The 24,894-nt window shown below is 43.7% G+C and overlaps 1 protein-coding gene across 1 annotated transcript in view; it reads left to right on the top strand.

Annotated features, from left to right (window-relative positions):
* The window catches only part of VWA8 (von Willebrand factor A domain containing 8), a 443,862-nt gene that overhangs the window by 274,396 nt on the left and 144,572 nt on the right, over positions 1 to 24,894 (top strand). The window contains 1 exon segment of the mRNA XM_040425409.1: positions 18,015 to 18,166. Within this exon segment, the coding sequence (XP_040281343.1) occupies positions 18,015 to 18,166 (152 nt within the window).

The following is a 24,894-nucleotide window of genomic DNA, read 5'->3' as shown; positions in this document are numbered from 1 at the left end:
GGGGCCTTTTCGGGTTGAGGATGGAGTCAAGCTCAACTCCCAGTCCTACTGCCAGTTTCTGGAAGACACCTTCTTCAAGCAGTGGTACAGGAAGAAGTCTGCATCCTTCAAGAAAAACATGATTTTCATGCAGGACAATGCTCCATCACACGCGTCCAAGTACTCCACAGCGTGGCTGGCAAGAAAGGGTATCAAAGAAGAAAATCTAATGACATGGCCTCCTTGTTCACCTGATCTGAACCCCATTGAGAACCTGTGGTCCATCATCAAATGTGAGATTTACAAGGAGGGAAAACAGTACACCTCTCTGAACAGTGTCTGGGAGGCTGTGGTTGCTGCTGCACGCAATGTTGATGGTGAACAGATCAAAACACTGACAGAATCCATGGATGGCAGGCTTTTGAGTATCCTTGCAAAGAAAGGTGGCTATATTGGTCACTGATTTGTTTTTGTTTTGTTTTTGAATGTCAGAAATGTATATTTGTGAATGTTGAGATGTTATATTGGTTTCACTGGTAAAAATAAATAATTGAAATGGGTATATATTTGTTTTTTGTTAAGTTGCCTAATAATTATGAACAGTAATAGTCACCTGCACACACAGATATCCCCCTAAAATAGCTAAAACTAAAAACTACTTCCAAAAATATTCAGCTTTGATATTAATGAGTTTTTTGGGTTCATTGAGAACATGGTTGTTGTTCAATAATAAAATTAATCCTCAAAAATACAACTTGCCTAATAATTCTGCACTCCCTGTAATTCATATCGCTGCGTCAGTAACAACCTGATCTATAAAAGAATCATGTTACTAATCCCACGTGGTGAACGCCATAAACCTTTTTCAAAAATGACAGAATTGCAGTTTTTGCACCCATCACCTCCAAAAAAATGGCATAAAAAGCTATCAAAATGTCATATTTACCCCAAAATGGTACCAATAAAAACGACATCTTGTCCCACAAAAAACAAGCCCTCACACTGTTACATTGGTGAAAAAATTAAAATGTTATATATGTTAAATATATATATATGTAATTTTATGCTGCAAAAGTAGTAAAACATACAAAAAAAACTATACAAATTTGATATAGCCATAACTATATCAACCTACAGAACAAAGTTATCATATCATATATACTGCATCTAGAACTAGAGTTGAGCGAACACCTGGATGTTCGGGTTCGAGAAGTTCGGCCGAACTTCCCGGAAATGTTCGGGTTCGGGATCCGAACCCGATCCGAACTTCGTCCCGAACCCGAACCCCATTGAAGTCAATGGGGACCCCAACTTTTGGGCACTAAAAAGGCTGTAAAACAGCCCAGGAAAGAGCTAGAGGGCTGCAAAAGGCAGCAACATGTAGGTAAATCCCCTGCAAACAAATGTGGATAGGGAAATGAATTAAAATTAAAAAAATAAAAATGAACCAATATCAATTGGACAGAGGTCCCATAGCAGAGAATCTGGCTTCACATCAGCAGAGAATCAGTCTCTTCATGCCATAGCAAAGAATCTGGCTTCATGTCAGCAGAGAATCAGTCTCTTCATGCCATAGCAGAGAATCTGGCTTCATGTCAGCGCAGAATCAGTCCTCATGTCATAGCAGAGAATCAGGCTTCACGTCACCCACCACTGGAACAGGCCACTGTCACACATTTAGGCCCAGGCACCCAGGCAGAGGAGAGCGGTCCCGTAACAGAGAATCTGGCCTTATGTCAGCGCAGAATCTTTATTCATGTCATAGCAGAGACTCAGGCTTCACGTCAGCCACCACTGGAACAGGCCACTGTCACACATTTAGGCCCAGGCACCCAGGCAGAGGAGAGCGGTCCCGTAACAGAGAATCTGGCCTTATGTCAGCGCAGAATCTGTCTTCATGTCATAGCAGAGAATCAGGCATCACGTCACCCACCACTGGAACAGGCCACTGTCACACATTTAGGCCCAGGCAGAGGAGAGAGGTCCCGTAACAGAGAATCTGGCCTTATGTCAGCGCAGAATCTGTATTCATGTCTTAGCAGAGAATCAGGCTTCACGTCACCCACCACTGGAACAGGCCACTGTCACACATTTAGGCCCCGGCACCCAGACAGAGGAGAGCGGTCCCGTAACAGAGAATCTGGCCTTATGTCAGCGCAGAATCTGTATTCATGTCATAGCAGAGAATCAGGCATCACGTCACCCACCACGGGAACAGGCCACTGTCACACATTTAGGCCCCGGCACCCAGACAGAGGAGAGCGGTCCCGTAACAGAGAATCTGGCCTTATGTCAGCGCAGAATCTGTCTTCATGTCATAGCAGAGAATCAGGCTTCACGTCACCCACCACTGGAACAGGCCACTGTCACACATTTAGGCCCAGGCACCCAGGCAGAGGAGAGAGGTCCTGTAACAGAGAATCTGGCCTTATGTCAGCGCAGAATCTGTATTCATGTCATAGCAGAGAATCAGGCTTCACGTCACCCACCACTGGAACAGGCCACTGTCACACATTTAGGCCCCGGCACCCAGACAGAGGAGAGCGGTCCCGTAACAGAGAATCTGGCCTTATGTCAGCGCAGAATCTGTATTCATGTCATAGCAGAGAATCAGGCTTCACGTCACCCACCACTGGAACAGGCCACTGTCACACATTTAGGCCCAGGCACCCAGGCAGAGGAGAGAGGTCCCGTAACAGAGAATCTGGCCTTATGTCAGCGCAGAATCTGTATTCATGTCATAGCAGAGAATCAGGCTTCACGTCACCCACCACTGGAACAGGCCACTGTCACACATTTAGGCCCCGGCACCCAGACAGAGGAGAGCCGTCCCGTAACAGAGAATCTGGCCTTATGTCAGCGCAGAATCTGTATTCATGTCATAGCAGAGAATCAGGCTTCACGTCACCCACCACTGGAACAGGCCACTGTCACACATTTAGGCCCCGGCACCCAGACAGAGGAGAGGTTCATTCAACTTTGGGTTGCCCCGCAATATAATGGTAAAATGAATTTAAAAATATTATTGAATGAGGAAGTGCCCTGGAGTAAAATAATATACAGTGGGATGCGAAAGTTTGGGCAACCTTGTTAATTGTCATGATTTTCCTGTATAAATCGTTGGTTATTACAATAAAAAATGTCAGTTAAATATATCATATAGGAGACACACACAGGGATATTTGAGAAGTGAAATGAAGTTTATTGGATTTACAGAAAGTGTGCTATAATTGTTTAAACAAAATTAGGCAGTTGCATAAATTTGGGCACCACAAAAAAGAAATGAAATCAATATTTAGTAGATCCTCCTTTTGCAGAAATTACAGCCTCTAAACGCTTCCTGTAGGTTCCAATGAGAGTCTGGATTCTGGTTGAAGGTATTTTGGACCATTCCTCTTTACAAAACATCTTTAGTTCATTCAGGTTTGATGGCTTCCGAGCATGGACAGCTCTCTTTAAGTCAAGCCACAGATTTTCTATTATATTCAGGTCTGGGGACTGAGATGGCCATTCCAGAACGTTGTACTTGTTCCTCTGCATAAATGCCTTAGTGGATTTTGAGCAATGTTTAGGGTCGTTGTCTTGTTGAAAGATCCAGCCCCGGCGCAGCTTCAGCTTTGTCACTGATTCCTGGACATTGGTCTCCAGAATCTGCTGACACTGAGTGGAATCCATGCGTCCCTCAACTTTGACAAGATTCCCAGTCCCTGCACTGGCCACACAGCCCCACAGCATGATGGAACCACCACCATATTTTGCTGTAGGTAGCAGGTGTTTTTCTTGGAATGCTGTGTTCTTTTTCCTCCATGCATAACGCCCCTTGTTATGGCCAAATAACTCAATTTTAGTTTCATCAGTCCACAGTACCTTATTCCAAAATGAAGCTGGCTTGTCCAAATGTGCTTTAGCCCACCTCAAGCTGCACTTTATGTGCTGTGGGCGGAGAAAAGGCTTCCTCTGCATCACTCTCGCATACAGCATCTCCTTGTGTAAAGTGCGCCGAATGGTTGAACGATGCACAGTGACTCCATCTGCAGCAAGATGATGTTGTAGGTCTTTGGTGCTGGTCTGTGGGTTGACTCTGACTGTTCTCACCATTCGTCGCTTCTGTCTATCCGAGATTTTTCTTGGTCTGCCACTTCGAGCCTTAACTTGAACTGAGCCTGTGGTCTTCCATTTCCTCAATATGTTCCTAACTGTGGAAACAGACAGCTGAAATCTCTGAGACAGCTTTCTGTATCCTTCCCCTAAACCATGATGGTGAACAATCTTTGTCTGCAGGTCATTTGAGAGTTGTTTTGAGACCCCCATGTTGCTACTCTTCAGAGAAAATTAAAAGAGGAGGGAAACTTACAATTGACCCCCTTAAATACTCTTTCTCATAATTGGAATCACCTGTGTATGTAGGTCAGGGGTCACTGAGCTTACCAAGTCAATTTGAGTTCCAATAATTAGTTCTAAAGGTTTTGGAATCAATAAAATGACAACAGTGCCCAAATTTATGCACCTGCCTTATTTTGTTTAAACAATTATAGCACACTTTCTGTAAATCCAATAAACTTCATTTCACTTCTCAAATATCACTGTGTGTGTCTCCTATATGATATATTTAACTGACATTTTTTATCGTAACAAACAACGATTTATACAGGAAAATCATGACAATTAACAAGGTTGCCCAAACTTTCGCATCCCACTGTATTGTTAAGGGGAGGTAGTTAATATCTAATCTGCACAAGGGATGGACAGGTCCTGTGGGATCCATGCCTGGTTCATTTTTATGAACGTCAGCTTGTCCACATTGGCTGTAGACAGGCGGCTGCGTTTGTCTGTAATGACGCCCCCTGCCGTGCTGAATACACGTTCAGACAAAACGCTGGCCGCCGGGCAGGCCAGCGCCTCCAAGGCATAAAAGGCTAGCTCTGGCCACGTGGACAATTTGGAGACCCAGAAGTTGAATGGGGCCGAACCATCAGTCAGTACGTGGAGGGGTGTGCACAGGTACTGTTCCACCATGTTAATGAAATGTTGCCTCCTGCTAACACGTTCCGTATCAGGTGGTGGTGCACTTAGCTGTGGCGTGTTGACAAAACTTTTCCACATCTCTGCCATGCTAACCCTGCCTCAGAGGAGCTGGGCGTGACACCGCTGCGTTGGCGACCTCTTGCTCCTCCTCTGCCTTCGCCTTAGGCTTCCACTGGTTCCCCTGTGACATTTGGGAATGCTCTCAGTAGCGCGTCTACCAACGTGCGCTTGTACTCGCGCATCTTCCTATCATGCTCCAGTGTAGGAAGTAAGGTGGGCACATTGTCTTTGTACCGGGGATCCAGCAGGGTGGCAACCCAGTAGTCCGCACACGTTAAAATGTGGGCAACTCTGCTGTCGTTGCGCAGGCACTGCAGCATATAGTCGCTCATGTGTGCCAGGCTGCCCAGAGGTAAGGACAAGCTGTCCTCTGTGGGAGGCGTATCGTCATCGTCCTGAGTTTCCCCCCAGCCACGCACCAGTGATGGGCCCGAGCTGCTTTGGGTGCCACCCCGCTGTGAACATGCTTCATCCTCATCCTCCTCCACCTCATCCTCGTCCTCCTCGTCCTCCAGTAGTGGGCCCTGTCTGGCCACATTTGTACCTGGCCTCTGGTGTTGCAAAAAACCTCCCTCTGAGTCACATCGAAGAGACTGGCCTGAAAGTGCTAAAAATGACCCCTCTTCCTCCTGGGCCACCTCCTCTTCCATCATCGCCCTAAGTGTTTTCTCAAGGAGACACAGAAGTGGTATTGTAACGCTGATAACGGCGTCATCGCCACTGGCCATGTTGGTGGAGTACTCGAAACAACGCAACAGGGCACACAGGTCTCGCATGGAGGCCCAGTCATTGGTGGTGAAGTGTGTCTGATCCGCAGTGCGACTGACCCGTGCGTGCTGCAGCTGAAACTCCACTATGGCCTGCTGCTGCTCACACAGTCTGTCCAGCATATGCAAGGTGGAGTTCCACCTGGTGGGTACATCGCATATGAGGCGGTGAGCGGGAAGGCCGAAGTTACGCTGTAGCGCAGACAGGCAGGCAGCGGCAGGGTGTGAACGCCGGAAGCGCGAACAGACGGCCCGCACTGACATGTCGGGGTAGTTGCGAATGAACTTCTGCACCACCAAATTCAGCACATGCGCCAGGCAAGGGATGTGCGTCAAACCGGCTAGTCCCAGAGCTGCAACGAGATTTCGCCCATTATCGCACACCACCAGGCCGGGCTTGAGGCTCACCGGCAGCAACCACTCGTCGGTCTGTTGTTCTATACCCCGCCACAACTCCTGTGCGGTGTGGGGCCTGTCCCCCAAACATATGAGTTTCAGAATGGCCTGCTGACGTTTACCCCGTGCTGTGCTGAAGTTGGTGGTGAAGGTGTGTGGCTGACTGGATGAGCAGGTGGAAGAAGAGGAGGAGGAAGCTGAGTAGGAGGAGGAGGAGACAGGAGGCAAAGAATGTTGCCCTGCGATCCTTGGCGGCGGAAGGACGTGCGCCAAACAGCTCTCCGCCTGGGGCCCAGCCGCCACTACATTTACCCAGTGTGCAGTTAGGGAGATATAGCGTCCCTGGCCGTGCTTACTGGTCCACGTATCTGTGGTTAGGTGCCTTGCCACAGATGGCGTTGCGCAGTGCACACTTGATTTTATCGGACACTTGTTTGTGCAGGGAAGGCACGGCTCTCTTGGAGAAGTAGTGGCGGCTGGGAACAACATACTGTGGGACAGCAAGTGACATGAGCTGTTTGAAGCTGTGTGTGTCCACCAGCCTAAATGACAGCATTTCATAGGCCAGTAGTTTAGAAATGCTGGCATTCAGGGCCAGGGATCGAGGGTGGCTAGGTGGGAATTTACGCTTTCTCTCAAATGTTTGTGAGATGGAGAGCTGAACGCTGCCGTGTGACATGGTTGAGATGCTTGGTGACGCAGGTGGTGGTGTTGGTGGTACATCCCATGTTTGCTGGGCGGCAGGTGCCAACGTTCCTCCAGAGGCAGAGGAAGAGGCCGAGGCGGCGGTAGCAGCAGCAGAAGAGGCCGAGGCGACGGCAGCAGCAGAAGAGGCCGAGGCAGCAGCAGAAGAGGTAGCAGGGGGAGCCTCAGTGACTTCCTTGTTTTTAAGGTGTTTACTCCACTGCAGTTCATGCTTTGCATGCAGGTGCCTGGTCATGCAGGTTGTGCTAACGTTCAGAACGTTAATGCCTCGCTTCAGGCTCTGATGGCACAGCGTGCAAACCACTTCATTCCATGTGGGGTCTAGGACCTCATCGTCCCCTGCATCGTCTTCCACCCAGTCTTGATCCCTGACCTCCTGTTCAGTCTGCACACTGCAGAAAGACGCAGCAGTTGGCACCTGTGTTTCGTCATCATCAGAGACGTGCTGAGGTGGTATTCCCATGTCCTCATCATCAGGAAAAATAAGTGGTTGTGCGTTAGTGCATTCTATCTCTTCCACCCCTGGGGAAGGGCTAGGTGGATGCCCTTGGGAAACCCTGGCAGCAGAGTCTTCAAAGAGACTGCTGCATAACTTGAGGCTCAGACAGTTTCCCTGATATGCATGGGGGTGATGTGACAGACCGATGGGCTTGGTTTTCATGTGCCATCTGTGCGCTTTCTGCAGAAGACTGGGTGGGAGATAATGTGAACGTGCTGGATCCACTGTCGGCCACCCAATTGACTAATGCCTGTATCTGCTCAGGCCTTACCATCCTTAGAACGGCATTGGGCCCCACCAAATATCGCTGTAAATTCTGCTGGCTACTGGGACCTGAGGTAGTTGGTTCACTAGGACGTGTGGCTGTGGCAGAACGGCCACGTCCTCTCCCAGCACCAGAGGGTCCACTAACACGACCATGTCCACGTCCACGTCCGCGTCCCTTATTAGATGTTTTCCTCATTGTTCCCGTTCACCACAATTTTGAGAATGGCAAATTTGGGAATGCTTTTTCAACCCAGAAAAAAAAGTGTGCTTTTACGGTCACTACAAATAACTTGACCAGCTAAAACAGTGCAGATTTGGTTGAATAGAGATGTGAGACCTGTTTTTTTTTGCGCTGTGTGACAGTTATAGGTTTAATCACAGAATGACACTTCTATCAGCACGCTAGCGTGTGTCTTAGGTTTTTCTGAATGACACTATCAATAACTTCAATGTAAGATTTTCTTTTTGGGATAGATTTCAAGTAGGCCTGAAATACCACAAACTACACTGCTCAAAAAAACAAAGGGAACACAAAAATAACACATCCTAGATCTGAGTTAATTAAATATTCTTCTGAAATACTTTGTTCTTTACATAGTTGAATGTGCTGACAACAAAATCACACAAAAATAAAAAAATGGAAATCAAATTTTTTAACCCATGGAGGTCTGGATTTGGAGTCACACTCAAAATTAAAGTGGAAAAACACACTACAGGCTGATCCAACTTTGATGTAATGTCCTTAAAACAAGTCAAAATAAGGCTCAGTAGTGTGTGTGGCCTCCACGTGCCTGTATGACCTCCCTACAACGCCTGTGCATGCTCCTGATGAGGTGGCGGACGGTCTCCTGAGGGATCTCCTCCCAGACCTGGACTAAAGCATCTGCCAACTCCTGGACAGTCTGTGGTGCAACGTGACGTTGGTGGATAGAGCGAGACATGATGTCCCAGATGTGCTCAATTGGATTCAGGTCTGGGGAATGGGCAGGCCAGTCCATAGCATCAATGCCTTCATCTTACAGGAACTGCTGACACACTCCAGCCACATGAGGTCTAGCATTGTCTTGCATTAGGAGGAACCCAGGGCCAACCGCACCAGCATATGGTCTCACAAGGGGTCTGAGGATCTCATCTCGGTACCTAATGGCAGTCAGGCTACCTCTGGCGAGCACATGGAGGGCTGTGCGGCCCTCCAAAGAAATGCCACTCCACACCATTACTGACCCAATGCCAAAACGGTCATGCTGGCATTGCTGGAGGATGTTGCAGGCAGCAGAATGTTCTCCACGGCATCTCCAGACTCTGTCACGTCTGTCACATGTGCTCAGTGTGAACCTGCTTTCATCTGTGAAGAGCACAGGGCGCCAGTGGCGAATTTGCCAATCTTGGTGTTCTCTGGCAAATGCCAAACGTCCTGCACGGTGTTGGGCTGTAAGCACAACCCCCACCTGTGGACGTCGGGCCCTCATATCACCCTCATGGAGTCTGTTTCTGACCGTTTGAGCAGACACATGCACATTTGTGGCCTGCTGGAGGTCATTTTGTAGGGCTCTGGCAGTGCTCCTCCTGTTCCTCCTTGCACAAAGGCGGAGGTAGCGGTCCTGCTGCTGGGTTGTTGCCCTCCTACGGCCTCCTCCACGTCTCCTGATGTACTGGCCTGTCTCCTGATAGCGCCTCCATGCTCTGGACACTACGCTGACAGACACAGCAAACCTTCTTGCCACAGCTCGCATTGTTGTGCCATCCTGGATAAGCTGCACTACTTAAGCCACTTGTGTGGGTTGTAGACTCCGTCTCATGCTACCACTAGAGTGAAAGCACCGCCAGCATTCAAAAGTGACCAAAACATCAGCCAGGAAGCATAGGAACTGAGAAGTGGTCTGTGATCACCACCTGCAGAACCATTCCTTTATTGGGGGTGTCTTGCTAATTGCCTATAATTTCCACCTGTTGTCTATCCTATTTGCACAACAGCATGTGAAATTGATTGTCACTCAGTGTTGCTTCCTAAGTGGACAGTTTGATTTCACAGAAGTGTGATTGACTTGGAGTTACATTGTGTTGTTTAAGTGTTCCCTTTATTTTTTTGAGCAGTGTAGTTATTTTCAGAATGGCAAATTTGGGAATGCTTTTTCAACCCAGAACAAGAAGTCTGCTTTGACGGTCACTACAAATAACTTGACCAGCTAAAACTGTGCAGATTTGGTTGAATAGAGATGTGAGACCTGTTTTTTTTTGCGCTGTGTGACAGTTATAGGTTTAATCACAGAATGACACTTCTATCAGCACGCTAGCATGTGTCTTAGGTTTTTCTGAATGACACTATCAATAACTTCGATGTAAGATTTTCTTTTTGGGATAGATTTCAAGTAGGCCTCAAATACCACAAACTAGTTATTTTCAGAATGGCAAATTTGGGAATGCTTTTTCAACCCAGAACAAATAGTCTGCTTTGACGGTCACTACAAATAACTTGACCAGCTAAAACTGTGCAGATTTGGTTGAATAGAGATGTGAGACCTGGTTTTTTTTTGCGCTGTGTGACAGTTATAGGTTTAATCACAGAATGACACTTCTATCAGCACGCTAGCGTGTGTCTTAGGTTTTTCTGAAAGACACTATCAATAACTTCAATGTAAGATTTTCTTTTTGGGATAGATTTCAAGTAGGCCTGAAATACCACAAACTAGTTATTTTCAGAATGGCAAATTTGGGAATGCTTTTTCAACCCAGAACAAAAAGTCTGCTTTGACGGTCACTACAAATAACTTGACCAGCTAAAACTGTGCAGATTTGGTTGAATAGAAATGTCAGGTCTATTTTTTAGGCGCTGGGTGACAGGCTCAACTTGCCCCTGATGTAATATATGGCCAAAAAATAACCACACTGTTGATGGTTAAATGCACTTGGGTGAAACAGGCTCAGCCTGCAGCTGATGTAGTATATGGCCAAAAAATAACCAGACTGTTGATGGTTAAATGCACTTCGGTGACACAGGCTCAGCCTGCAGCTGATGTAGGATATAGCACAAAATAACCACACTATCGATGGTTAAATACACTTGGTGATAGCTCGTGCTGGCGCACCACAAGTCACAAAATGGCCGCCGATCACCCCAGAAAAAAAGTGATCTAAAAACGCTCTGGGCAGCCTCAAAAAAGTGAGCAAGTCAATAATAGCACTTCAATGATCCACAGCTGCAGATCGATCACAGAATGAAGTCTTTTGGAGGAGTTAATCTGCCTAATCTCGCCCTAACGTCGCAGCTGCAACCTCTCCCTATGCTTGAATCAGCAGAGTGACGTGCAGCGCTACGTGACCCAAGCTTATATAGAGGCTGGGTCACATGCTGCACTGGCCAATCACAGCCATGCCAATAGTAGCCAAGGCTGTGATGGCCTCTTGGGGCAAGTAGTATGACGCTTGTTGATTGGCTGCTTTGCAGCCTTTCAAAAAGCGCCAAGAAAGCGCTGAACACCGAACCCGGACTTTTACGAAAATGTTCGGGTTCGGGTCCGTGTCACTATACAGTTCGGGTTCACTCATCCCTATCTAGAACCTCATAAATAATACACTGACAGAATTTCCATTTTTGCACACATCACCTTCCAAAAAAGTGGCATAAAAAGTCATATGTACCCCAAAATTGTATCAATAAAAACTACATCTTGTCCTGTAAAAAACAAGCCCTCACAAAGCTCAGTCAACAAAAAAGTAAAAAAAAAAGTTATGAACTTTAAAAAGATTAAAGAAAATTCCATGTTAGAAAATCCGGGTTCAACTCCTTCTCTTCTGAATACTGCCATGTCCCCAGACAGCAGTTTATGACCACATATGGGGTGTTGCTGTATTTAACAAAAATTGTGGGGTGCATTTTCTCCTATTAATCCTTGTGAAAATGAAACATTTGGTGCTAAAGCAATGTTTTATTGTAAAAAAAAGAAATGAAATTTTTCATCTTCACAGCCATGTGTTTCTAAATTCTTTGAAATGCTTGCCGAGTCATATTGCTCACTGCACCCCTCAATAAATTCCTTGAGGGGTGTAGTTTCCAAAATGGAGTCACCGTTTGGGAATTTCTACTGTTGGGGTATCTCAAGATCTCACCCAATATAATATGGTGCCCGAAAACTATTCTAGCAAAACTTGCTCTCCAAGAACAATATTGTGCGCCTTCTCTTCTGCGTCCTGCAGTGTGTCTATACAGCAGTTTACAACCACATATGGGGTGTTTCTGTAAACTGCAGAATCAGGGTAATCAATATTGAGGTTTGTTTTGCCCATTAACCCTTGCTGTGCTACCGGAAAAAATGGATTATAATGAAAAATCTGCACAAAAAAGGACATTTTTATACTTTAGAAACATAAGAGTAGATAATCAAAACTGTGGGTCATGCAAAAATCTAAATCATATCACAGAAGGCATAGACCAATTAAGACTTAAATTTTCATACAGATTATATAAAAGAAGCCCAGTTCGGGCTAACAATATAAACCCCAATGTAACACTGCTAAGATAATAATAAATAACCAAGGAACCCCAGTGGCTAAATCGGGACTTGGTATTGGTAAGTCTGACCCTATTGGGTCCCTGAATAATTGCTCAGCCCAGAGGCACACCCTAATGGTGGATGCCCTTTGTCCTCGTACCTAGGCCTAATATGCCCCTAGAAGCCCTACCAAAATAAACAACAACAAAAGAAAACTTACCCTAGATCTCAACGCATTTCCCCCAATAGATAAATCAAAGGTACATCAGGGGATTAAAAAAAAGGGCAATACATTAACAAAAAACAGACAATCAAAAAGATAGTTATCTGATAATGGAGACCCTTCTGAGTAATGCCTGAGTAAAAAACTAATGAATAAGCACCATGCTACGTGATACGATTCATATGGGCTACACAGGGTGCCACAATAAGCAGTAAACAAAAACGGCGTAAGCATGTAAGATGATATAATAAGATAAGGTCCAGGTGGACCACTCACGTGCGTAAACTTCCTTAGGGTATGGGGGGGTCTCCATTGAGCAGGATAGCAGCCTTTAAACTTAACCTCCATTTTCCTTTAATTCCTGTTGAACACCTAAAGGTTTAACAAAGTTTTTCAGAAATCAGTTTTGAATGGTCTGGCTTCTAAAATGGGTCATTTATAGGTAGTTTCTATTATGTAAGCCACAATTAAGAAGCATTGACTGAAAGCAAATTCTTACATTGATTGCCTTTAAAAATAGTCTAACATGAGCATGTAAATGAAGGACAGATACAGCCATGTGACCTTTCATCAATAAAATGGACTAACTGGTGTTTTTATGGATTAATGTCTACAGCGATAATGTAATTCTTTCAATCAATGAGCTATTACCTACGTGGACACATTTGGGGAATTTATCATGAGGGGAATATTTGAAGTCCGTTATGCTTGAGTCTGTGTTGGCGTACTTTATGCCATGTTTATCAGATGTCGCAGATTGTTTGATAAATTTGTCATATCCTTAAACCTAACACTTTTGTCTAAAACTCCAGTTTTTCTACTCTACCCTCCTACTGGAATGAGATTGCGGCCTTTTTTCGACTCATATAAAAAGTCTCAGTGATAAATCTGGAGAGGAACTCGTTAATATAGCTAACTACACCAACTGCCCCACCCATATTTCAAACTGAAGAGGTGTAAATATGCAACAAGTCACAATTATTATTATTTTTTTGGCAAGTGAGCTCAAAAAGTTGCACAGATTCTATTTTGTGACTTTTTTTAACTTCAATCTCTTTATTGATATACAAAATGAATACACACAAGATATTCAAACTTAATATAATTAATGCCATTTTACCCCCAACACCTCCCCCCCCCCCACCCCCCCTAAAGGGCAGAGAAGGAAGGGGAGAAGGAAGGAAGGAAGGAAGAAAGGGAAGAGAAAAAAAAAAAAAATATATATATATATATATATATATATATATATATATACAGATACAAATGCAGTTAAGTCAACACTTCCAGTCCTCCCATATCTTAGTCCATTTCTCTAGTGCATCTCTCTGCTTATAGAGAATCCGTTCGTAGTTTTTAACCTTATTAACCAAGTTTATCCAGTTGTTTACCTCTGGAGTATGGATGTGACTTTTTGAAGCCAGAATTCCGGAGTGAATTCATGACTGAATTCATGATTGAGTATTTTTTTATGAAAGAAAAGAACAGTGTGTTCAGAAAGTCTTTTAACTTTTTTCACATTTTGTTTGTGGCCTTGTATTAAAAAAATAAATAAAAATATATAATATATATATACACACATTTTCCCCCATCAATCTGCACTTAGTACCTCATGAAGACAAATTCAGAACAGAATTTTAGAAATATTTGCAAATATATTAATACGGACAAACTAAAATTTCACATTGAAATAAATATTCAGACCCTTTGTGTTCTGCTTCGCGTTATTGACTTTTGTATAACACTAGTCAGACAGCTTAACAATAATACAGAAGTCAAGAAATGTGAGACATCAGATTTGTATGTATTCTCTTTTCTAAATAACTTTGTAAAACTACAACAGAAACATACACAAAACATGTGTCAGTACATTAAACATAATACAGCAGCCTCACTCCATCAGTGAGAGTACTCACAGACAATTCCATCATAAGTCCAGGAATAGATCAAGAGCTCCTCTGCATGCAGTCTGCTAGATCCAGGAGCAGTCATGAAATGGAGGAAATACAGTTCCAGGTTAAAGGTTACTGCCTCTGACTCTGAGAAAAATACACTTCCTGTAACGTTCTGGCAAAGTACTAACTAACTTTGACCACTAGATGGCAGCAACGTCAAACATAACATTGCGTACATTTACTATGCACAAAATGGGCAGAACACTTTGTCTTTGCTATGACACATGAAATTTAGCTCTGGGGGCCTCCCATTTCTCTTGATCATCTTTAAGATATTTCTATACCTTGATTGGAGTCCACTTGTGGTAATTTCAGTTGATTGGACATTATTTGGAAAGACATACCCCTGTCTATATAAGGTCTCACAGCTGACTGCATATCAGGGCAAAAACAAGCCATGAGGATGAAAGAACTACCTGTAGAGTTATTTCTATTGAACATCTTTGAGATATTTCTATACCTTGATTGGAGTCCACTTGTGGTAATTTCCGTTGATTGGACATGATTTGGAAAGACATACCCCTGTCTCACAGCTGACTGCATATCAGGGCAAAAACAAGCCATGAGGATGAAAGAACTGCCTGTAGAGTTCAGCGACAGTATTATGTGGAGGCCCACATCTGGAGAAGGGTAAAAATAAAAGATCTGCTGCACTGAATGTTCCCAAGATTAATAATACTTAAATGGAATAACTTTGGAACAACCTCTTCCTAGAGCTGAACGCCCAATCAAACTAAGTAATCGGGGGAGAAGGGCCTTGGTAAGAGTGTTGACCAAGAACCTCTGGCTGAGCTCCAAAGATCCTGTGTGAAGATGGGGAAAAACTTCCAGAAGGTCAAACATCACTGCAGCACTCCACCAGTCTGGGCTTTATGGCAGAGTGACCAGCAAAAAGCCTCTCCTCAGTATTAGTAAAATATACATGAAAGCCCACTTGGAGTTTGCAAAAAAACATCTAAAGGACTCTCAGACAGAAACACGATTCTATGGTCTTATGAAACCAGGGGGTGAACTTTCTGGCGTCAATTCTAAGCATCTTGTCTAGTGGAAACTGGGCACTGCTCATCATCTACCCAATACCATCCCTACAGTGAAGTACTGTGGTGGCAGCATCATGCTGTGGCGTTTTATTTTGTGGCTGATACAGAAAGACTGGTTAGGATTGAGGGAAAGCTAAATGGAGCAAAGTACAGAGATATTCATAATGAAAACCTGATTCAGAAATCTCTGGATGTCACTGGACTGAAGGTTCACCTTCCAAAAAGACAATGACCCTAGTCACACAGCCAAGACAACAACCTCTGTGAATGTTGTCTTGGCTGTGAATGTGAAGCCGGAGCCCTCACTTGAACCCAATCAAACATCTCCCAAAAGACCTGAAAATTCACTAAGGGTCCCCTTCCAACTTAGCAGAGCTTAAGAGTATGTGCAGAGAAGAATGGCAGAATATCCCCAAATCCCAGGGGCGCGTTGGCTATAGACCTTACAGGAAAATTTCCTGGTGGGCCGATGCCCATGGGGCCACCCAAGCCCTCTGAATTCAACTGCTGTGGCCCACATCTCACCTCTTAAGCCCCTTCTCCATATCTTAATCAGAGACAAAAATGTCATCTACTGATGGCCAAATCCTGATGTGCAAATCTTGTGGCATCATACCCAAGAATACTGTGGAGGCTCAGCGAAAGGTGCTGCAATTAAGTACTGAGTAAAAAGTTTGAATACTTAAGTCAATGCTATGTTTTAGTTTTTCCTTTTCAGTAAATTAGCAAAGATTTCTAACATTCTGTTTTCACTTTGTCAGGGGCTCAGAAAAGCCGAGCGCCTGACAGTGGTTTAACTTTCATCTGTGTCTGCATCTTCAGGATGCAGATACAGTGGAAAACTATGGTATAGGCCCATATGAGTATGACTTACTCTCCACCGCCAACTGGCTGCTGCTCCTTACATGATGTCACTCGTCAGTGGCACATTGCTCCTTCTCCTCTCTAGCCAGCATCAAGATGTTCTGTGCAAGTGGGGCTTGTCTATTACATATTTCCAAATTGGCTTCTTTTTGTGGTGGATGTAACAGGACACCAAGGAGTTGCTGCACATTAGACTACTGCTTGGCCTGCCGCCCCATTCCCTCTGGCTAGCTATTCAGCAAGACTAGCAGTGAGTGGGGGTGGAGTGTTTTGCCTAGGGCCCCAAATGTAACTTTGCTCGGGTCCGCAGAAACGCCAAATCTTCTGCTGTATCTACAGCATTAGCAGCTCCCATTCTACTGCAAATAAACTGCCATAGATTTGGTGCATAATTATGCTGCGCTACTGTACTCCTCAGGCATTGTATCACATAGCACACTATGATTTGCCCAAATTGTTCTTTTAAAGGCTATACCTTTGCACTGTCCTTTTCATTGTTCATCTGCTTTCTAAATGCAAAATAAAGCAACTTTCTAAATAGTGTTTATTTTATCAGAAGTTTGCTTCTGCAGAGTGTCTTTCATTTTTTGCATGCAGTTCAACATGTCCGTAAAAATAAACTGATTGCATTCCGTATTTTTGTGTACCCATAGACTTCAATGGGGCCACGTCCTGATTTTCACTGACAAGTATATCTGTAAAGAATAAATCAAGGCAACTGGACTTACTGTAGATTTCTTGAAAACGTTTCACTCGTACTTCCAACGAGCTTTCTCAATTCTGAGTGACTGTACAAGAATTCTCTGGGAATAAATATGTAACTGAATCAACATCTGGTAATTATATACCCAGCATGGGGTCAAAAGTGTTGATTCCATTATCCTAATTGGAGTCAGTAGGTGATAATGACCTCCCAGAAAAAGGTGTCAAGACAGCATTGTATGTGGCAGACAATAGAGATGTCTAACCCCCCCGCCTCTATTACATCTAAAAGAAACAGGTCACACCTTTGAAGACAGTCAAGTACGTGTTTTGTATAAGGAGGCCGATTGGTACAAACGAGGTGTGAAGGAGGCCATCTACGTAAAAATGGAGAAGCTAAGCTTGAATAGAGGCAGGGGGGGTTAGACATCTATTGTCTGCCACATACAATGCTGTCTTGACACCTTTTTCTGGGAGGTCATTATCACCTACTGACTTCAATTAGGATAATGGAATCAACACCTTTGACCCCATGCTGGGTATAATGACCTCTGACCCCATGATGGGTATAATTACCAGATGTTGATTCAGTTACATATTTATTCCCAGAAAATTCTTGTACAGTCACTCAGAATTGAGAAAGCTCGTTGGAAGAACGAGTGAAACGTTTTCAAGAAATCTACAGTAAGTCCAGTTGCCTTGATTTATTCTTTACAGATATACCATGACCTGGATAAATGAGAACCTTCACAGACACTGACAAGTATAGGACATGTTTCATTTGTTTTGCCATGGAATGGAAGAAAAGGGCCCCATTGAAGTTAATGGGTCAGCATCTAATTCGCATAAAAACGGATCCGCATTTTTGAGGACAGTATGCAGCCGTCTGAATGAACCCTAACCTGACAAAGACTCTAAGCTTCTTCCTTTGTTTTTCTGTACTCATACAATGTACTGTAAACATACTTGCGTGATATGTATATATTAAGCATATTTTCGGATACTTCCTAACATATATTGTGTTTTGATTTTTGTCTCTAACCAGAAATTTCCCAATGAGGGGCTGGCAAATGTTGTCCGCAATGTCTTTGACTTTGATTCCTACAACCAAGAAATGCGTGAAATCTTGATCAACTCTTTACATAAGCATGGGATCCCAATAGGAGCCAAGCCATCCAGCATCCAGCTTGCTAAGGAGTAAGAATGAATTATGTTTTATAAACACTGATTATTTGTGACATTTTGTCCCTGGTCATGAAATATAAAATATTAACGAAGAATACGGAAGGACAGTTTACTGACCATTTTGTAAATGTTAGTAACTATTCCTAATAAAACAAAGCTGTTCCATTTCTTAATGTGTTCTTTTGTGCTTCTTCATTTCTGAAGGAAAAGTCACTGAAATAAAAACTTTCCGTACATTGTTGTTCTTTACCACGTCAGACTTTGGTTGTGTCTCTGCCTTGCAGGACAGTAAACAAGATTTAAGGGGTTATCCCATGATTAATGTAAAAATAAAAATAAAATAATCAGACATCATGTAGTACATGGCAGCCTCTTTCTAACAAAGCTAGAACCACTTGTTCCTCATATGGATCCAGAGATCTCCAATTGCTTTGCTAGATTTATACCAAGCTGCCAGCTCAGAGGATGTGTCCTTTTTCTGCAGCTCTCTGTCTATCACAGCTTCATGCATTTAAAGGATGAAACTGAGCATGTGCATCCACCTCAACGAGATGGACAGATATAAGAAAAAGAACAAACAGCAGGTGGTGCCATAAATAAAGATAGAGAGTTACATTTTATTGAATAACTCAGTGGCTATACAAATTTTTTAATTACATGCAATTACAAAAGTAGAGGGGTATGTCACCCTGTAGGTGATACAGGACAGATAGCGCTGGAGTGTACGGTCAAGACAGCTAGTCCCATAAGTGGTAATGTCAGTGCTGGCCTAATGCAGTGCTGGAAATGTCAGCGTTGGCCTGTTGCAGTATTTATATTAATATATTAGTGTATATTAGTTATCCTTTGGGCAAAAAGCAAAACAAAACTGAAAACTGGCATGAGTAATAATAGCAGTGTCGCTACCTTATTATTCATCCGATGTTGGTCCTTCAGTTGGTGGTTCGATGTGGTGGTCAATATGAATTGGTTGCTGTAAGATTCTTCTAGTGGTCCTGTTCCTTTAAATCGCGGCGTCCTCCTGGCTCACCTCCTAGCAGCAGCGCGGCCCCGGCCGGAAGCACGCGCAGCGCGAGGGAGCTTGTTCGTCTGTTGCCCGGGAAACCGCTGGTGGTGACGTCACCGCTTTGAGTACAGGAGCCTCCGTAGGACAAAAAACTACCACTAGACAGTAAGCAGCGGGATCTCCCTATCCAGGTAGATCTGCCCGGTCAAACAACAGGAGCGCAGGGGGGGCATTTTTTCCTTTTTCCCAATTACAAAAGTATTCTGATCCAGGTGCTGGTTTGAAAACAACAGAATATTTTTTGTGAGACAACCCCTTTTAATATTTTCACTTCATTTATTGTCATTCTGGCATAATTTTCTTGTACTGTACATTTGTCATTTATTCAGGCTATGTTGTGATTGGTGTTACATGTCACTGTAATACTTTGTCAGGTGCTTTGTATTATGTATACAATATCTGTTACATGTTATTTTCATTGTATTGTTGCTACACTTTAAAGGCTACACCCTTGGTTGGCAATTTTTTTAATTATTGAATTATGCTCATTTTGAGCTAAAAATAATTTTTTTAATTGGTCTTTATTACAAATATGGAACTCTTTTTTTCTGTACAGGGCTGAGATGCTCTAATAGAGGAATTAGAATTTTCTCTTTGCTCCGTCAGTCAGCTAATGTGATGGGCTCCTTATCTCTGCTCTCTGACATTACAGCTCAGTTATTATCTTACTGAGGAGAATGTGGGATAAAGGCAACATGTAACCACTCCTGACATGCCTTTTTTAATAGCTACATGCATTCTCTGTGTAATAACAATTCTAGAGCATCTATTCTTATGGCTCTATGTTGGGCCATTTCTGTATTATTTCTGCTAGAAGTTATGAATGAATTGCTAGCAGTCTACAGTAAGGATACAGAGGGGTGGTAACTAGGTGGAGGTGTGTACCTGCACAGACTTACAATGGCAGCACTGACTGGTTAGAGTCTCTGTGCAGGGACACACTTCCAACTGGTTACCACCCATCTGTACCCTTACTGCAGACTGCTAGCAATTCATTCAGAACTTCTAGTAGAAATAAAGAAATGGCACAACATACAGCAATAAGAACAGATGTTCTGGAATTGTTGTTACATGGGGAACGCATGTAGCTATTAAAACAGGTTTGTCAGGAGTGATGAATGGTCCTCTTTAAATAACTGTTTATTACCTCTTAGTAAATTCGAGATAAGGTTTATTAGATGACCGGCACAAAGTCAAAAGTAAAAAGTACCAGTCACACAGCTAGGCAAACAGTTAACCCTTTGTGACAGAATGGCTCAATATTTTTAATAAAGACCAATGGAAAAAAATATTTTTAGCCCAATATGAGTAAAATGCAATCATAAAACATGTACCTCCAAAGGTCTACATAGCCTTTAAATACTTGCACACATGATTCCATAGAAATAGAATTGTTCATCGCTGCTTTTTATGCATCCAGCCATCTCTACCTCATAATCCTTTACTTTTGCTATGATGGCATCTTATACTTCATTAAAGGGAATGTGTCCTCAGACATTAGCCTATTGGTTAAATCTCTTTTTTTTTTTAAATGTTATTTTTTTTTATTGTTTGGTGATTTTTGTTTTAATTTTTTCATATCACTATCTGTATTTAAAAATAATACCTAAAATATTGCAGTTTTCCCACTGGCCACTAGGCTTAAAATTATGTTGAGACTTCCTGTTTCCTATAGTTAACTTCAGTAGTCATTGCATTATCATCACAGGCAGAATTACAATGACATATGTCACCTTGGTATAGATAACACAGGATTCCCCATTTAGAATATCATACTTTTATGTAGTCCCTCCTCCTGTTCTCTTCACAGGTCTCAGAACATGCCTGGAAAACTCTCCCAAAGAAGTCATTGAGGTCATCTCCAGTCTATTGTGTCTTTGGCCAATGTGACTGCTTTCAAGAAACAAGAAGTTATAAATACTTTAGGCCTAGTGGCCAGTGTGAAAACTGCTTGTTTTAGGAGTTCTTTTCAAATATCCACTCCTTAACATTGAAATTGCAACACCAAGAAGGAAAAGTTGGGGCATTATGGAAATCACAGGATTGATAGACATTGTAATTAGGGATGAGCAAATTGACTTAGGATGAAACATCCAAAATCGATTCGCATAAATCTTCGTTCTAATACTGTACTGAGCAGGAGCTCCATACAGTATTAGAATGTATTCGCTTCTATGATTAGCTCCTTGGAACCGAACCCGAGTTCGGGAAATGTTTTTTTACAGTACAAATTCATTTATGAAGTTATTACGCGAAGTCTCGCAAGACTTTGCGAAGCAATAACTGCGGCTCATCGGAGCCAATACATTCTAATACTGTACGGAGCAGGAGCTTTTATGCAAATCAACTTCGGATGTTTCATCCGAAGTCGAATCGCTCATCCCTAATTGTAATGATAAAATGGAAACAAAAAATGCCAAAGATCTTTTTTTAGTATGGAGTATGAGCACCAGGTGCAGTAATACAAACACTTACACGCCTTGGCATGCTGTCAGTGAGGTTATTAATGGTTGTCTAAGGAATCTACTGCCATGCTGAATGTACTTGGGAACACAAATTATCAAGATCCATTGGCAGCTCCCTTTGCAATTGCCAACCAATGGCATCCCAGATGTGCCTAATGGGGGACAATTCTGAAGATGCTGCAGGCCATGGAAGCATGTTTAGCAACGCACACTGCTCACAGTAGCATGAACAATATGCAGCCTGGGACACTTTGGAGAAATTACTCTACCCCTGGTTCCACAAACAAATCAATGTAACACAGAGTTGCTAGTGTACCTGAAATGAGTGGTCTGGCTACCGTACTTTATGCCACCCCACACCATAATACCAGTAGAAGGACCGGTGTGATGTTCTCTTGTGAAGGCCTCTTCATGGCATTGCCCACGTGGTCTCCAGACCAATGTCCAGCTATCATTGCACTTGAGACAAAAGCTGGCCTCATCAATGAAGAGCAAAGACCTCCATTTCAACCTCTATTGTTGTCTTGTGCACCATGATAACCTTTAAGAGCAGTAGCGTCCGGTAAATGGGGCTCTGGTAGCTGAACTTCTGGCTTGTAGCCCAGGGTCATGCAAACACCTTCTTGATTTGTCTTCCTTGGTGTTGCAATTTCAGTGTTGAGGAGTGTAGATAGGGACATGGGAAATTTAGCAAAAAAATTACCAAAAATTCTAAAAAAAAATAAACTAATGTAAGCAATAGGCCATTTTCTGATAATACATTCCAGACATAGCTGTTTCGTTTTTGGACCACAATGCCTCTAACCAGCCTCTGTGCTTTAATTATCCTACCACTTTTCTTTATGGTGGTGCCTAATCAAGAGGCCAACAAATGTCACAAGGCTATATCCAAGTACCATCCTGCTTTTTCTTAAATCATTGGCTTTTAGGTATTTGTTGAAAAATGGTTGACATCTACAGCAATACTGGTTTGGGGTTTATCATTTCACATAAAACTCTATAATTGTTGCTTGTGGCACTACTCTCCAATGTGCATTGGAAAATTAAATAGATCACGTAATTCTCAGTAGATTAAAGTCGGCTACCTAAAAATTTAGAATGCAGGGGCCGACTACAGGGATTGCAGCTTATGTGGGTCAAACACATTACTTTGGAAAGGAAATATACTGTATATTAGAGATGGGACGGGGGATTCGTCGAATCCACGAATCCGACGTAATTTACCGGATACGAATCCCGGTGGGGCCCAGACTGGTGGTGGCGGCGGCAGGGCACAGCAGAAGATGAGCGCTTCGCTGCTGCGACAGGGGAGGGAAAGGCGTTTCCTTTCCCTGTTCCTCTGATAGGCTGCCAGCACAAGGCCCGCAGTCTATCAGAGGCCGGTGCAGGGCGGCGCGATGATGTCATCGCGCCGCCTGAGCCGTACAGCGCGGGACACAAGCCAGAAGAGGCCTGCATCGCAGCGGAGGTAAGTAAAAGTGTTTTTTTTATTTTGTTATCTGTTACTGGCACATTGGCGAGGGGGAGAGGTGAGAGGCATTATGATACTACTGGCACATTGGGGGGGGGAGGCACTATGATACTGGCACATTATGGGGGAAGATGGCACTATAATACTGGCACATTGGGGGGGAGATGGCACTATGATACTGGCACATTATGGGGGAGATGGCACTATGATACTGGCACATTATGGGGGAGATGGCACTATGATACTGGCACATTATGGGGGGAGGTGGCACTATAATACTGGCACATTATGGGGGAAGATGGCACTATGATACTGGCACATTATGGGGGGAGGTGGCACTATTATACTGGCACATTATGGGGGGAGGTGGCACCATAATACTGCCACATTATGGGGGGAGGTGGCACTATGATACTGGCACATTGGGGGGAGATGGCACTATGATACTGGCACATTATGGGGGGAGATGGCACTATGATACTGGCACATTATGGGGGGAGATGGCACTATGATACTGGCACATTATGGGGGGAGATGGCACTATGATACTGGCACATTATGGGGGGAGATGGCACTATGATACTGGCACATTATGGGGGGAGATGGCACTATGATACTGGCACATTATGGGGGGAGATGGAACTATGATACTGGCACATTGGGGGGAGATGGCACTATTATACTGGCACATTGGGGGGGGAGATGGCACTATGATACTGGCACATTGGGGGGGGGAGATGGCACTATGATACTGGCACATTGGGGGGAGATGGCACTATGATACGGGCACATTGGGGGGGGAGATGGCACTATGATACTGGCACATTGGGGGGGGAGATGGCACTATGATACCGGCACATGGGGGGAGGAGAGAGGCACTCCGCACTTGATACTGGCACATAGGGGGGGGAGGAGAGAGGCACTTGATATTGGCACATGATTAGGGGGGCATCTATGGGGACACTTACTGGCACATTATTGGGTGGCACTGTGGGGCCACTTCTTATTAGCACATTATTGGGGGGCACTATGGGGGCATCTACTGAGGCCACAAAGAAGTTTTTTTTTATATGGGGGGCTCTGTGTGGTACTAGTATTATCAGGGGTATTATCTGTTTCTGCAGTATAGTATTGGGGAGCACAGCAGCCCAGTATTGGGGGTGGTAGGATGATTTGTACAGAAGATGCGAGGATCATGGAAAAGTAGTAAACTAAGATTTTTATTTTTGTCAAACTACAGAGACGAAAAATGGTGATCTGGTCTGAAAGGAGAAGATAAGGAAAGAGAACATCTACATCAAAGGAGATGTCACTGGATGTAAGAGGTATGTGGCGCTGTATTACCCTGTATGTTCTGTAGTGATAGGAGCAGGGGCGTAACGATCGCGGTCATAGAGTGTGCGACCGTGACTGGGGGGTGGAGGTGAAGGTTCAGACAAACTGACGCGGTCTGACTTTGTTTCTTACACCGTTCACACAATTATGTACAGGATTCGAGATTCGAAAGATTCGAGAACCTTTTCGGATTCGGATTTGAAATAAATTGGATTCGTCCCACCTCTACTGTATGTAGAGATGATTATGTACAATTAGAGCAACCTGTATGGATGAGCAGAACTCCATTAGAATTATTATAGGTGGACACACAGAAGGTAAATTACAGTCTTGGTTATTTTTAAACTTTAAGAGGTTGTCCAGACAGGAAAACATATTTAGAAAACAACTCAGAATGTTCCGA

The sequence above is a fragment of the Bufo bufo genome, chromosome 3 (assembly GCF_905171765.1).
Source record: "Bufo bufo chromosome 3, aBufBuf1.1, whole genome shotgun sequence".
Lineage (NCBI taxonomy): Eukaryota > Metazoa > Chordata > Amphibia > Anura > Bufonidae > Bufo > Bufo bufo.
The sequence above is the reverse complement of the archived record's forward strand: the minus strand, read 5'-3'. Positions and strand labels throughout refer to the sequence as shown.